The 16600-nt window shown below is 27.8% G+C and overlaps 1 protein-coding gene across 10 annotated transcripts in view; it reads left to right on the forward strand.

The window, feature by feature from the left end:
* The window catches only part of LOC129619008 (spectrin beta chain), a 119741-nt gene that overhangs the window by 87731 nt on the left and 15410 nt on the right, over window positions 1–16600 (forward strand). For 8 of the 10 annotated variants that reach the window (XM_055534170.1, XM_055534311.1, XM_055534091.1 and 5 more), the window contains 6 exons: window positions 5384–6112; window positions 7246–9844; window positions 9908–10716; window positions 10903–13081; window positions 13171–13367; window positions 13440–13614. In XM_055534170.1, coding sequence (XP_055390145.1) covers window positions 5651–6112; window positions 7246–9844; window positions 9908–10716; window positions 10903–13081; window positions 13171–13367; window positions 13440–13614 — 6421 coding nt within the window. In that variant the 5' untranslated portion in view covers window positions 5384–5650. Of the gene's footprint in view, window positions 1–5383; window positions 6113–7245; window positions 9845–9907; window positions 10717–10902; window positions 13082–13170; window positions 13368–13439; window positions 13615–15443; window positions 15498–16600 lie in introns of all 10 variants that reach the window. The other 2 variants (XM_055534561.1, XM_055514758.1) reach the window with 1 other exon arrangement.

The raw sequence follows: 16600 nt of genomic DNA on the forward strand, positions 1-16600 counted from the left end.
ATAATGTGTCAATATCAAACCAATGTTATGTATCAAACTTAACACACAAATGCAGTTTAATGTAATTTTTTGTGAAAATAAAAGAAGATGCTTTTATAAATTTGTAAAACTTCTTATTTTTATCTTTATAATCTTATTTTTTAAGTTAATTATTTAAAGTATTTAACATTTAAGGATTTTTTGATAAATTTGGCGTTGTATAACTTTTATGTCATAAACATGAGTTGGCAATAATTTTGTTAATTCTTTCGTATAATTTCGTTTTAAGACGAATGTACTGTAATATTTTAATTTTTTTAGATATGTGTGTGTTTGATTCTAAAAGTTTATTTCACTTTTTGTTTTCATAATACGGAAGCTCTTTTCAAAAAAAAGTTTGAATTTATTAGGAATGCTATGTTTTTTTTAAATTAAAAAAATTCCACTGAAAACTTCTTTTTTAGGTTTTTGATTTCGTCATTTATGTAAATATTTGTATGTATATATTTACAAGCATAAATTATGTAAAACTAACACTTGAATTTTTCTTTTTTCTTCAGTTTAGTTAACTAAAAAATTTGAAAAACATTAAATAAAAAACAAAGCGTGAGATATGTTATGATGTCAGGGCGAAGAACCCTTTATTCAATTTATGTTTTTCTTTTTTTTTATGTAGCATTGGACTCAAAAATTTTCATTGACGATTATTGTTTACATTAATAAAATATACAAATATATGTATAAATATGTATATTTATACATGCATTTTTTTTATGTATATACAACATATGTGCATAATATATTCTGTGATATTACCAAACTGAATAAAAAAGAATTCAATTAATATGTGAAACTGACAGTTCTTGACATAGGATTTGATTTTTTTTTTAAATGAAAAATAAAATTTTCATGTCTTTTAACAAATATATACGTACGTATATATATCCTTTTATTTTTTGGGGAATTCCAAGCATTTTCCATAGTTCATAAAAAATGTACGAAGAATTTCGTCTTTCATCATACAGACTAAAATAATACCCTATAAATTGGTATTATTATATTATTCATTGTTTTGAAAAATTTTAAAATTTTAATATGCACTATTCAACTATTTCAGTTGAATTTTCGATTGTAATGAAATTATCTAAAAAAAAATTAAATTAATTTTTTTTTCTCAAGAATATTTGTGCGTTTAACCTTTAAACCTCACCCGATTAAGTGTGTTCTTCTATAAAACTTTTTTAATTTATTTGACCTTAGGCAACTAAAAATGTTTGTTTTCTATGCTCGTATCTTTTTTCTTTTTTTCTCTCTTTAATCACTCAACGTTAAAAACATGAACTCTAAGTTAAATGAAGTTGCCTATAATCAACTTTGATAAAGCTGTCCGAGGCAATTTAGTTCTGTTATACAGATTTTTTTTTTTCAATAGTCTACTTTATAATTTTATAATAAGCCTATATATTTAAATATATGTGTATAAATTTGTTATATATATAACCCCTAATACCTAATATGATCTCACCCAATTTAAAAAGTACATGACGTATTTTTAATATTTTATGCTTTGTTGTGTTGGTCCCATTTTGTTTCCATTACTAATTATGTACACATGTATGTATGTATAAACTCTAATCAATATAATATATCAACTTACTTGAACATTATTTAAGATCACAACTTTTATAAATTTATTAAGTATTATATGTATGATTTCATACATGACTTACACACGTGTAAGCTTATATAACAATATTATAAACACCAGTTAGTCATTATAGTAAGTATATGTATATAATAACAACATAAACATGTGTACGTATTATGTACTTAATTTGTTCACATGTTTATGATGTTTCTCAATTTATTCTAAAAAGAAAAAAAAAATAACTAACTAGCTATTTGTACAAATTTTTTTAAATATCAAAAAATAATTTTCAAAGCTTTATTTTGATAAGTAAATTGTTTGTATACATTTCAAACTATAAATAAAAAATTGTGAAAAATAATGTTTAATAACACACTCTGTAGGATGTTGCTACAAAATTCAATTGAAATTTCAATTAAAATTAATGCTTCAATATTATTTAATCCAAATTAGTTTAAATATCGTTAAAATTTAATTACCATTTTACAATGCAAATATCGCCAAACTAAATTTTATTTTTCTACAAAATATCATCTTCTATCAATTTTATAGTGCTTTCAAATGGAATGGCAGCTTCATTTTTCAAATATGAAGATAAACGGTTAGACATTAACATACCTGGAAAAATGTAAATTCGGCAATTTGTTCAGTTTCCCAGCTCTCATCTTTCAAAAAAATTTATAGGTTCTTTTTTTTAACACTCCGAATTGGAATATTAGATTTCAAGGAAATTGCTTGATTTTTTCTTTTTATATGCGCAAAAATGTAAAATCGGGAAAAATCCAGTTCCCTAAGCCTGACATATCCCAAAATTGATCAATCCGTAGAATAGTGAAAAGAAAATTACATAAAATTTCACCAAAATCGGTTCAGCAAACTTGAGATACATGCGTTCACACAAAATTGGAAGACCGACATCTTGTTAAAAACAGTTTATTTATAATTTTATGGAGAAGTGTAAAATTTGTTGCCATCACTGGTCGATAAAAATTATCACTAATTTGTTAATGTAATAATTTCTAAGATCTGAACATAATATTTATACGTGAGTGTATATGATTTGAAGCTTTATTCTATAAATATATAATATATCTATATATATATATATATATATATATATATATATATATATATATATATATATACATAAATAGCATATGTATACATAAATAGCTTTAAATGTACAATACCAAAGAAATAAACTAAATTTATTTGGAATAACTAAATACCAAAATTTTTAACTCGATTCTAAAGTATTGAGTAATGTCTTATTTTCAAAGCCAAAAATGTGAAAATGTTTTTAATTGCTATTGAAGTATGTCAGGTTCTTTTCAATTAGGAAGTTTTATATAAACGTTTTGGTCTATTTAATTTCGATTGACTAGTCTGCCAAACGAAGTTTGAATTTTGAAGCTTGACAGGCATCCTGTGCGTCGCCATTACTAATGTACATAAAATTTTTATTGAAATATTAAAATTTCATATACTTATTTAGGTGGATTAATTCCGAAAAACTTTTTATGACATGTTAACGCAGGTATGGTAATTCCCTAGCACAAATTGAACTTTCAATTTGTGCTAGGGGAATTTTAAAATTGGAAAATTATCGATGCAGCATCGATGTAAGTATTGTAAATTATCTAAAAATCATGTACAAAAATGCATCCACGCAATAACACTTATTTTTCAAAAGTTATCGGAATTAAAAATTATTCTTCAATAGATTTTTGATTGTTGATTATTTTAACACTTTTGAACTAAATAAAAAATTGTCCTAAAATGTCAAAATAATTTTGCATCACATCGGCACTTTCCGATTATACCTGTACTTATATTATTATGTGCGATGTGTACCGAAATATTATTGTGTTATAAATTTTCTTATACATCAAAAAGAGCCATCTCGCTCTTTAATATTCAACATTCGTGTTCATTTGAATTGAAGTGATTGTAAAATAACAAAATTGAAAATAAAAGCAGAACAACAAAAATTTGTGTGATTTTTTTTAAGTAGGAAATAATGTGAAAAAAATATGCGTATTAAGTTGGAAAATATACATATGTATGTAAATAAAAAATGAAATATGTATTATGTATATAAAAAGGAGCTTTTCAAATTTGGCGCTCCTTTATTTCTTATCACAATCTGAAAGTATAAAAATAAAAGAAAAACGTTGTGCGGCCAATCGAATTACTAATCCCGGCAACATTGATTACTTATTCATACATACATAGTTGGCTATGTTTTGATTGTGTCTATAAGGTTGAATAATGTCGTAAAGTGTGTAACATATAGAAAAATCTGATGTGATCAGTATATAACCGAGCGCAATGTATGCTGTCTAGATTTAAAAGTATTCAAGAAGATTATGAAAATTCGTTTTAAACACTTCTTTACAATTTTAAGGACACTAATAAGCTTTTAGTTAACATACTTAGAAAAATGTGAATTTGGTTTTTAGAAGAGTTTCATTTTGTGTTCTCCGAATTATACGAAAAGTTCGTCAGAAACTTCTTGTAACAACTAGAACTCAAATATTAAATTTCAAGAAATTCTATCAATTCGCTCCGTAGATATGGTAAAAAAGGTAAAACCGAACCCTCAGATCAGTTTCCGAGCCCTGATCTTTCCAAAATATTTATGGGTTCATTATTTTACCACCTCGAACTTAAATATTAAATTTCAGTGAAATCAGTTTATTATTTCACTTTATATATGCAAAAAAGTATATTTGGATCGTAGTCAACGACAACGGTGATGCCTCATTTCTTCCAAAGTTAGAAGGTGTCACATATGGACTGATGAAGCTTATGTATAAAATTCGTTAAATATTTTCCTTACCAGACTTTTCGTGCATATAAATAAATGTTTATAACTTCGGAACCATACAATATAGATTTATTATTGGGAGCTTGTTTCACAGGCGATTGATTGTTCTTTATTTTTGGCCTTACAATTAATTTAACTTGAGCCATAGTTTTCGAGATACAGCCTGTGAAACTCAGAATTTTCTTTTTTTTTTTTTTTTTGAAATTTTTCTTACAAAACTTGAAATGACTTAAAAATTTTTGTTATTTATACCCGTACGAACGTATGTTCGAATAATTGAGCTAAGTTCACCAAATTTTTATTGTATTCACTAAATTTTATTACTGTTACACAAATGATTTATTGTAGTAAGTGCCAGAACCCTATTTAAATTGGACTTGATCGGCTATATCTCTTTATTTGCCTATATCTCAGAAACTATAAAAGTTGTGGTATTGAAATTTCACACAAACGAATATATTAGTAGGGCCAATGTGTCTCATAAAAGTCGTTGAAATTGCTTGGCTCCTTCTGGTAGCTGTCGTACAACTTCAAAAGTTATTTGGCTATATCTCAGAAACTATAAAAGCTGTGGTATTGAAATTTCACACAAGCAAATATATTCGTAGGGTCGATGTGCTTGATAAAATTTTGCATAGTCGGTTATGGCATCTTTATTCGCACATAGGATAACAAATTCGTACTGGTATCACAGAGTTGACCTCTCTGTATTTTTTTTTCGATTCGCTACGATAAGATTTAAAAGTTAATAAAGGACTGTGTGGTTGATTCAAATATAAAAGATTTAAAGATTACGTACTTTTTTTAACTGTCAGTGTTTTTAAAACTTGTATTATCTACTACGAATATTATCTTTTTAAATAATAACAAAATTTTAATTTTTTAAAACAAAACTTATATTTATATTTTTTTTAATTTATTTACAGATAAAACATTAAATAAACAGAAATACATAATTCGCCCACACATTATAAAAGACACGAAGAGCGCGGTCACTTAAATCAAGAAATAGTATCAGACAAAAAAAACAACGACTACGACGATAAAGAATAGATAATTAAAAAAAAAATAAACTTAAATAAATAAAATATCTTATGTTTAAATAAAACGGGGAAAAAATCAATAAAAATCGGAGAGTATTGATTAAATATTATACAAAAAAAATTAAAAAATAATAACAAAAAGAAAAAAAAATGACGACAGATATATCTGTAGTACGTTGGGATCCAAGTCAGGGTCCCGGCACCGAATATATTGACGAATACGAATACGATGGTGGTAATTCAAGTTCACGTCTATTCGAACGATCACGTATTAAAGCATTAGCAGAAGAGCGTGAATCAGTACAAAAGAAAACCTTTACAAAGTGGGTTAATTCACATTTAGTGAGAGTTAATTGTCGTATACAAGACTTATATGTTGATATGAGAGATGGTAAAAATTTAATGAAATTATTGGAAGTATTATCTGGTGAACGTTTACCTAAACCAACAAAAGGTAAAATGAGAATACATTGTCTTGAGAATGTTGATAAAGCGCTGCAATTTCTGCGCGAGCAACGTGTTCATTTAGAAAATATTGGTTCACATGATATTGTTGATGGTAATCCAGCATTAAATTTAGGTCTTATATGGACAATTATATTGAGATTCCAGGTATTTATTATTTTTAAAATAAAAGAGCAATTTCCGTTTTATATTTCAAATGTTTATCTTTTAAATATTTTTTAACTTAATATTTTTTAACTTAATATTTTTTTTATTTTAATGCATATTTCAACATTTATTTAATTATTCATTTGTTTCTGTTATTGTTTTAACACTGAATGTCTATCTTGTACACACTCATTTTTTTATTGTTAAATTGTTTACTAATTTTTATGTTTAATTGCATTTAATAAACTCAATTTCATACTATGTAGATTTTCATATACACAATACTGCAAAGATACGTAAAGATATTATATTTTTCACTATTCTAGCTCATAACAACTTACACTATGTTGCTGTAATTTTAACAATCTTTTGGAACAATTAGCAACATTTGTTTATAGACGTAAATATAGCGCAGTTTTCACTAAACTAAAAGACCTAACATTTTGAATGAAAATCTTTCACTTACCAAATACGAATACTTATATTGTGTAATGATACCTGTTATCCTGTAATTTCTATTTAGAAAGAGAAAAAACATTAATCTTTTAATTTTGATTAGTAAAAATTTCATTTACTTATAAACAAATTCATGTATTTATCCCCCCCTCCCAATTCAAATAATAATCAAATTTTAAAGATATTATAAGCATAACGAAAATGTGCACAATTATTAAACTTATCAAAAATTTAATACGGTAAATTGCAGCATTTAAAGTTATACCTTTGCTGTATCATACTTATGTATATTTAAAAGCAAATAATCTCTTCTTGCATGTACGAATATTTGCCTTATGAATTTTTCAACTCTGCTTAATTGTTTACATATAAAAATTTGATACAGAAAACTAAAAAATCTGGAAAATTCTATTCACAAAACTTTATTATTAAAAGCTTATACTTATTGAAACTTTTGTTAAACGTAAGAGTAATTGAAAATGTAAAAATATTTTATAACTTATTTGAATTCTTGCATGTTTTTTGGTTTTGGTTTATATTATACTTTCTTTTTTTTAATTTTCAAACATATTAATATTTGATATCTAATTTTTTTTTGTATTTCTTATTAATTTATAGTTTTAGAATAGTTTTTTTAAATTAAAGTGAATATTATTTTTTACAAATGAATATTTTAGATTCAAGACATCACAATTGAGGAAGTTGATAATAAAGAAACGAAATCCGCCAAAGATGCGCTATTATTATGGTGTCAAATGAAAACTGCCGGCTATCCAAATGTAAATGTAAGAAATTTCACAACATCTTGGCGTGATGGTTTAGCATTTAATGCAATTATACATAAACATCGTCCAGATCTAATAGCATTTGATCGTTTATCAAAAGCAAATCCAATGCATAATTTAAATAATGCATTTAATGTAGCCGAAGACAAATTGGGCCTAATAAAACTTTTGGATGCTGAAGACATATGTGTCGATCATCCTGATGAAAAATCAATAATCACATATGTTGTTACATATTATCATTACTTTAGTAAACTCAAACAAGAAACAGTACAAGGTAAGCGTATTGGTAAAGTTGTTGGCATTGCGATGGAAAATGATCGTATGGTAAATGAATACGAAACATTCACAACTGATTTATTGAATTGGATCGAAAGTACAATAACAGCGTTAGGTGATCGACAATTTGAAAATTCATTGGTAGGTGTACAAGGCCAATTATCACAATTCGCAAATTACCGTACAGTCGAAAAACCGCCGAAATTCGTTGAGAAGGGTAATCTGGAAGTTTTATTGTTTACATTACAATCCAAAATGAGAGCAAATAATCAAAAACCGTATACACCAAAAGAAGGTAAAATGATATCTGATATTAACAAGGCGTGGGAACGTTTGGAAAAAGCTGAACATGAACGTGAATTAGCATTACGGGAGGAATTGATTAGACAAGAAAAACTCGAACAATTGGCAGCTAGATTTGATCGCAAGGCATCAATGAGAGAAACGTGGTTATCAGAAAATCAACGCTTGGTTAGCCAAGACAATTTTGGTTTCGATTTGGCAGCAGTTGAAGCAGCAGCTAAAAAACATGAAGCTATTGAAACTGATATTTTTGCTTATGAAGAACGTGTTCAAGCTGTTGTAGCTGTATGCGATGAATTAGAAAGTGAAAGATATCATGATATTAACAGAATTACACAGCGTAAAGAAAACGTACTAAGATTATGGAATTATTTATTGGAATTATTGAAAGCAAGACGGCAGCGTTTAGAAATTTCGATGCAATTACAACAAAACTTCCAAGAGATGCTTTATATTTTGGATAATATGGAAGAATTAAAACAACTATTACTTACTGATGACTATGGTAAACATTTAATGGGTGTTGAAGATTTATTACAAAAACATTCACTGGTTGAAGCTGACATTAATGTACTAGGTGAACGAGTAAAATCTGTAGTCCAAAATTCACAGAAATTCTTAAGTGATGACATTGATGCATACAAACCATGCGATCCAGAAATTATCGTTAATCGTGTTCAACAACTTGAAGATGCTTATGCTGAGCTTGTACGATTAGCTGTAGAGAGACGTCAAAGATTAGAAGAAAGCCGTAAATTATGGCAATTCTATTGGGATACAGCTGATGAAGAGAACTGGATTAAAGAGAAGGAGCAGATTGTATCCACAGATGAAATTGGTCACGACTTAACAACAGTAAATCTATTATTGAGCAAACATAAAGCACTAGAATCGGAGATTCAGTCACATGATCCACAATTACAAAATGTTGCTAAAGTGGGTGCTGAATTAATTACCGAAGGCCACTTTGGTGCTGACCGTATTAAAGAGCGTCTGAAAGAAATTTTAGGAAAGTGGGACAATTTATTGGATATAACGAAACTACGTAGACAACGTCTTGAAAACGCAGTTGATTTCTTCCAATTGTTTGCCGATGCCGATGATGTTGATAATTGGATGTTGGACACTTTACGTTTAGTATCTTCTGAAGATGTTGGACGTGATGAAGCTAATGTACAATCCCTCTTGAAGAAACATAAAGATGTTGCAGATGAATTGAAAAATTATTCGGAAGTTATTGATCAATTACATAAACAAGCTGATAAATTAACATTGAATGAACCAGAAAAACAAAAGGTATCAGAACGTTTAACTGCCATTAATAGTCGGTATAAGGAGCTCACAGAGTTATCGAAATTACGTAAACAACGTCTTCTAGATGCTTTAAGCTTATACAAACTTATGTCAGAAGCCGATGGTGTTGAACAATGGATAAATGAAAAGACCAAAATGTTAGACACTATGTCACCAGGTAAAGATATTGAAGATGTTGAAATTATGAAACATCGTTATGATGGTTTCGATAAGGAAATGAATGCAAATGCTAGTCGAGTTGCTGTAGTAAATCAGCTCGCACGTCAGCTATTACATGTTGAGCATCCAAATTCCGAGGAAATTTTAGCAAGACAAAATCATTTAAATCAAGAATGGTCAGATTTAAGAGAAAAAGCCGAATCTAAACGCGAAGATTTGAAACAAGCTCATGGTGTACAAACATTCTATATTGAATGTAGAGAAACAATATCCTGGATTGAGGATAAAAAACGTATTTTAACAGAAACTGACAGTTTAGAAATGGATTTGACTGGTGTTATGACATTACAACGTCGTCTTAGTGGTATGGAACGTGATTTAGCTGCAATTCAAGCAAAACTTACAAGTTTAGAAAAGGAAGCTGATGCCATTGAAGGTAAATTTTGTTGTAATTAGATAATAATTCTGACAATCTTCTGATAATTTAAAACAATTTTAGGTGAACATCCTGAAGAAGCTAATATAATTCGCGAACGTGTCGCCTCAATTCAATTAATATGGGAGCAATTAACACAAATGCTTAAAGACCGTGATTCTAAATTGGAAGAAGCTGGTGATTTACACCGTTTCTTACGCGATTTGGATCACTTCCAAACATGGTTAACTAAAACTCAAACCGATGTTGCTTCAGAAGATACACCAACATCCTTACCTGAAGCTGAAAAACTTCTTAATCAACATCAATCTATTCGCGAAGAAATCGATAATTATACAGAAGATTACAAGAATATGATGGAATACGGTGAACGATTAACATCTGAACCTACTACGAACGAAGACCCGCAATACATGTTCTTAAGGGAACGATTAAAAGCCCTGAAAGATGGTTGGGAAGAATTACATCAAATGTGGGAAAATCGTCAAGTCTTATTATCTCAAAGTTTGGATCAACAGTTATTCAATAGAGATGCACGTCAAGCTGAAGTTTTATTAAGTCAACAAGAACATTTCTTAAGCAAAGATGACACTCCAGTTAATTTGGAACAAGCTGAAAATCAATTGAAACGTCATGAAGCTTTCCTTACCACTATGGAAGCAAACGATGATAAAATCAATACCATTATTCAAGTTGCTGAAAGTCTTAAACAGAAGGAACACTTTGATGCTGACAAAATACATAAAAGAGCTGAGAATATTGTTAATCGTCGTGACGATAACCGCAATCGCGCTATAGAGCAACATGAAAAATTAAAGAATCAAGTTAAATTACATGAATTTTTACAAGATTTAGAGGAATTGACTGAATGGGTAGGTATAAAATACGTAAAACTTAAGTAACGTTTTTTTTTTTAAATTTTAATATTATGAAGAAAAAAAAAATTTAAAACAAAACCAAAAAACAAAATTTATTTTTGACAAAATTTTGATTACAAGAACGTTATTTTTGAAATAAATTAATTTCCCTTTATTGTTTATCAATTTTTTAAAATTTAGGTTCAAGAAAAATATGTTACATCACAAGATGAAACTTATCGTTCAGCTAAAACTATTCATTCTAAGTGGACACGTCATCAGGGCTTCGAGGCAGAAATCGCCGCTAATAAGGAACGTCTGTTTGAAGCTGAAAAAGCAGCACAAGAGCTTGTAAAAGAAAAGCCAGAGTTCAAAGAAATTATTGAGCCTAAGTTGAAAGAACTTGGTAAACAATTTGATGACTTAGAAAAACATACTAAAGAAAAAGGAGCTATGTTGTTCGATGCCAATCGCGAAGTGCTAGTTCAACAAACGTGTGATGATATTGATTCATACATTACCGATTTAGAAAAACAAATTATTAATACAGATACTGGTAATGACCTGACATCCGTTAATATTCTAATACAGAAACAACAAGTTATTGAAACTCAAATGGCGTTGAAAGCACGTGCTGTTGAGGAAATGGATAAGCAGACGGATTATTTACAAAAAACTGTACCGGACGAAGTCGTTGAACCAATTATTCAAAAGAAATCTGCTGTAGTTGATCGTTTTGAGAAAATCAAAGAACCATTACGTGAAAGACAGAAACAACTTGAGAAGAAGAAGGAAGCTTTTCAATTTTGCCGCGATGTTGAAGATGAAAAATTATGGATTGATGAAAAACTTCCAATAGCTAATTCGACAGATCTTGGTAATTCTCTATTTAATGTACATGTATTGAAAAAAAAGAATCAATCTTTGTCAACTGAAATTGATAATCATGAGCCAAGAATAATGACAATATGCACAAACGGTCGCAAATTGATTGATGAAGGTCATGAAGATGCACAACGATTTGAAGATTTAATTAAACAATTAACACAAAAATGGCAGGAACTAAAAGATGCTATTGAAAATCGTAAAAAAGCACTTGATCAATCTGAACGTGTTCAACAATACTTCTTTGACGCTCAAGAAGCTGAATCTTGGATGAGCGAACAAGAACTTTACATGATGGTTGAAGATCGGGGTAAAGATGAAATTAGTGCACAAAATTTAATGCGCAAACATGAGACAATGGAGCAATCTGTTGAAGATTATGCCGATACAATTAGACAATTAGGTGAAACAGCAAGGCAATTAACAAGTGAACAAATACCACAAGGTGATGCTGTAGCTGTAAAACAATCCCAACTTGATAAATTATATGCAGGATTAAAAGATTTAGCTGGTGAGAGAAGAGCACGTTTAGATGAAGCTTTACAACTATTTATGTTAAATAGAGAAGTTGATGATCTAGAACAATGGATTGCTGAACGTGAAGTTGTTGCTGGATCACAAGAACTAGGACAAGATTATGATCATGTGACGTTATTATGGGAAAGATTTAATGAATTCGCAAGAGATACAGCAGCTGTTGGTGAAGAGCGGGTTGCTAGAGCTAATGGTATAGCTGATGATTTAATACGAGCCGGACATTCAGATTCTGCTATAATTGCCCAATGGAAAGATAAATTAAACGAAATGATGGAAGATTTATTGGAGTTAATTGAAACAAGAAAACAAATGTTAGAAGCTTCAAGAGAATTACACAAATTCTTCCACGACTGCAAAGATGTTTTGTCACGTATTATTGAAAAACAACATGGTGTTTCAGATGAATTGGGCCGTGATGCTGGTTCGGTTTCGGCATTGCAACGCAAACATAATAATTTTATGCAAGATTTAATGACATTATTCTCACAAGTTCAACAGATACAAGAAGAATCAGCTAAATTGCAAAAATGTTACGCCGGTGACAAAGCTAAAGAAATAACAAATAGAGAGCAAGAAGTATTAAATGCGTGGGCTAATTTACAAGGAATGTGTGAATTAAGAAAAGCCAAATTAGCTGATACAGGTGATTTATTCCGTTTCTTCAATATGGTCAGAACTTTAATGTTATGGATGGAGGATGTTGTTAGACAAATGAATACAACAGAAAAACCAAGAGATGTTAGTGGTGTTGAATTACTAATGAATAATCATCAAAGTTTGAAGGCCGAAATTGATACTAGAGAAGATAATTTTTCAGTCTGCCTTGCATTGGGCAAAGAGTTATTAGCAAGAAATCATTATGCATCAGCGGATATCAAAGACCGCTTACTACAATTGACAAACAGTAGAAACGCATTATTACATAGATGGGAGGAAAGATGGGAGAATTTACAATTAAGTGCGTTTTCCTTCATTTGTTTTTATTTTCTCTAAATTATTACTTGATAAAAAGTATCCTTTAAATTAAAATGCATTTTTTTTCATTAGTTTTGGAAGTATATCAATTCGCTCGTGATGCTGCCGTTGCGGAAGCATGGTTAATAGCCCAAGAACCATATCTTATGTCAACAGAATTAGGACATACAATTGATGAAGTTGAAAATTTAATTAAGAAACATGAAGCATTCGAAAAATCTGCTGCTGCGCAAGAAGAACGTTTTAGTGCTTTAGAGCGATTGACCACGGTAAATTACTTAAGTTTTTAGAACTATAAATTTTTGGATAAAAAATTAATTTTTATATCATAAATAAAAAAGTTTGAGCTCAAAGAATTGAAGAGAAGGCAAGAGGCTGCCGAAGAAGCTGAAAGACAGCGTTTACAAGCTGAAGCAGACGCAAGAGCTGCAGCCGAAGCTGAAGCTGAAGCTAAGCGACAGGCTGAATTAGCTAGGGATCAAGCTGATGCTGCTGGTTCTCCAAAGAGAGAAGGCGGTAAGTGAAATTATATTTTTACTATTTACGTAAACCTTATATTATTAAGAAAAATGAAGAAAAGTAATAACTTACTTTTGATTTATTTATAGTTAAAATTATAAATAATGAAAAGAAGAAAATTAAAATGATTTATGCAAAAAAGAAAAAAGCAATTTCAACACTTGAAAAAAATTAAAATATGAAAATATTTATATAAGCTTTATTTTACATATTTTTTTTTATTTAAATACTTGTAAAAATAATATTAAAATTAATTAAGCTTAGAGGAAAGAAAAACTAAAATTTCCAAAAAAAAAAAAAAAAAAAAAAAGATCTAACTATAAAAATTTGGCTAACAGTAATTTAAAAATTCATTATTCATTTCCTTTGTTATAATTATAAAAAATATGAAATGGTGCTCCTACATTAAGAGAAAATTAGTTTTACATGCATATAGATTTGACGTAAATTTGATCACATGGTTTTATATTAATCAATTGAATTTTTGATTTTATTTTTAGTATTTTCATTGTGATTAAAATTATTGAATACATATGCTTATAATTTAAAAACAATTCACAAAATATTCCAAACTGGAATTATAATAAATTTAATTGTTGGCCATTAAATTTATTATAATACAAGGTCCATCATAATTTCCTCTGGAAATCACATCACATTCGATCTTCAACTCCTTCCAAACTTATTAAAACAATTTCAACTTGGCATTTTAACAGAAAATATCTACACACGTTTTGCCTTTTATAAAATTACCGGTATTACTTTTTTTATTTCAATCTAGTACAAGTAATCGTTTTTAGTGCAGTATGTTTCTCGAGAACTTCGGATTTTTTATAGTAAAAAAAAAGTTGGATTAAAAGAGAAGTTGGAAAAGATTTTAGCCACTCTTCAAGTTCATAAAATCCAGTAAATCCAAAGAAATAAAAGCAATACTCAAAAATTTAATATATATTACATTGAACATAATGAATATTAATTACAACATCCATGTTTTTATCGTATTGTTCACATAAGAGTCTTGTTGTTAAACAAAGTTAATAATTAAAAATTAATAGACTTTTACGTCAGATTAATAGAAAATCATTGAAGAGAGATTTTTACATAAACATAAGTCTTCACACAAATTGAAGGTAAATGTGATGGGAGTTCTGTAGAAAATCTTATCACATCCGTGATAAAAATTACAAAAAATGAGCGTAATTGCAAATACAAAATTTTTTTTTTGTATCAACAAATTGATTTTTTAGTCCCAAGTAGAGTAAAGATTAAAATAATTATAAAAATAAATGTTAATTATCGTTTTACTTAATGAAGTAATTTTACTCTTAAAATAACTTCATTAATTGTCCTTAAAATAAATACTTTGTTCTTAACATAGGGGCACCCTTCTGAAATACAATAATGTTATTATATAAAAACTTAAAATCTAACGCTACTAATTCTTTCTTTCTCTTTTTTTAATTGGATATTTTCTGTAAAACACGCTGCTCTATTGCTCTATACATAACAAATCAAATAAAACTGTGTGGTAATTCGTTGCCAAAAAAATTATTTCAATGTAATTTATGTAATTTATGCGCGCATTTAATTTATTAAATATAATGTTTCTCCTTCATATGTATATAAATATATATTATTTAATTGGTTATTTGGAATTTCCTGTTTTTTTGTCAAAAAAAAAATAAATTAAAAATATCAATTATTGGAATATTGTGAAATGATTTTTCAAAAAAAAATATTTTTTTATGTTATTCTCTTCACCTTTTTTCGTTATAAATGTGTGCTAAAATTATGAAAAAAAAATTGAAATAACATATATGTAACAGTTGCTATAAGAGCTGCATCACCTGTAGAAAAAGAAGGTCCAGTTTCCCAAACAGGTATACCTAACATTGAACATAATCTTTTTGAAATAACTTTTTAAAGAAAAAATAATTTTTATATTCATGTTTTAAATAAATTGTTAATTACGAAATTTTTATTTTCGTTTTCTATAATTTTTATTTTTAATAACTTATGTTTGATTAAAATTTAATTTTCCTTTTTTAAGAATGAATTATTTTATGAGTATTTAGTCAATTTTTTAAATACTACTTTCATAAATTTTCATATAATTTAAATATTCTTTTATTTCGCGTATTTCTTATTTTATAAATTTTATTGTCTAATGATTTTCACATATGTTTAGATTGATTAAAATTTAAAAAAAAATCACTACTAAAATACTCGTAAATTCTTCATTTTGGCAAATTTAATTTTTTAGTAAACGAGAAGACAAAAAGAAATTTGTGTAAACATTAACTGTTAAAATTAATTAACTGTTTCAAAGAAATTTGTGATTTCATATTAGAAATAATATTTAGTTGAGTTTCTACTCTAATTAATATTGAATTTAATGAAAATCGTTTCTTTTAAAACTTCCAAAAAACATTACGTTTTCGTAAGAGATAATTTCTTCTCTAGTAGGGAAATTGCATTACATATCAAGCAAAATGAAAAAGCTTGTTTATATTCAAATGAACAATTTAATAATTCAAATTCATAATTAATATCATTCAATTCAATATATTTTTACAAAATTCCTAAATAATATTTCAATGAGTAAATGTTTTAAAGAGTTTTAGTACGAAAATTTCATATTTGGTTTGAATCAATTCTAATAAAATGTTAAAATTAAAATATTATTTGCAAATATTATGGATTTTATATTTAATATAAAAAAGAGCCACCGTATGAAAAATGTTAAGTTACCTGTTTATTTTTTTTGTTTGTTCTGAATTTTAAAAATTGGATATTTAAATGATTTTTATGTTAAAATTTTTCTAAAGTGTATAATAATTTTTTGTTTTTTTTTTTTGTTATTTGAAATCTATTTTTTTTAATAAAACTAAAACTACACACAAATACACGCTGTTTTTATTAGTTATTTCTTTATTTATTGAACGAAAATAGTTCACCAATATTTGTTTGCAATATTTTTTAT

Source organism: Condylostylus longicornis, unplaced genomic scaffold (genome assembly GCF_029603195.1).
Source record: "Condylostylus longicornis isolate FDR11 unplaced genomic scaffold, ASM2960319v2 ptg000001l, whole genome shotgun sequence".
Taxonomy (NCBI): Eukaryota; Metazoa; Arthropoda; class Insecta; order Diptera; family Dolichopodidae; genus Condylostylus; species Condylostylus longicornis.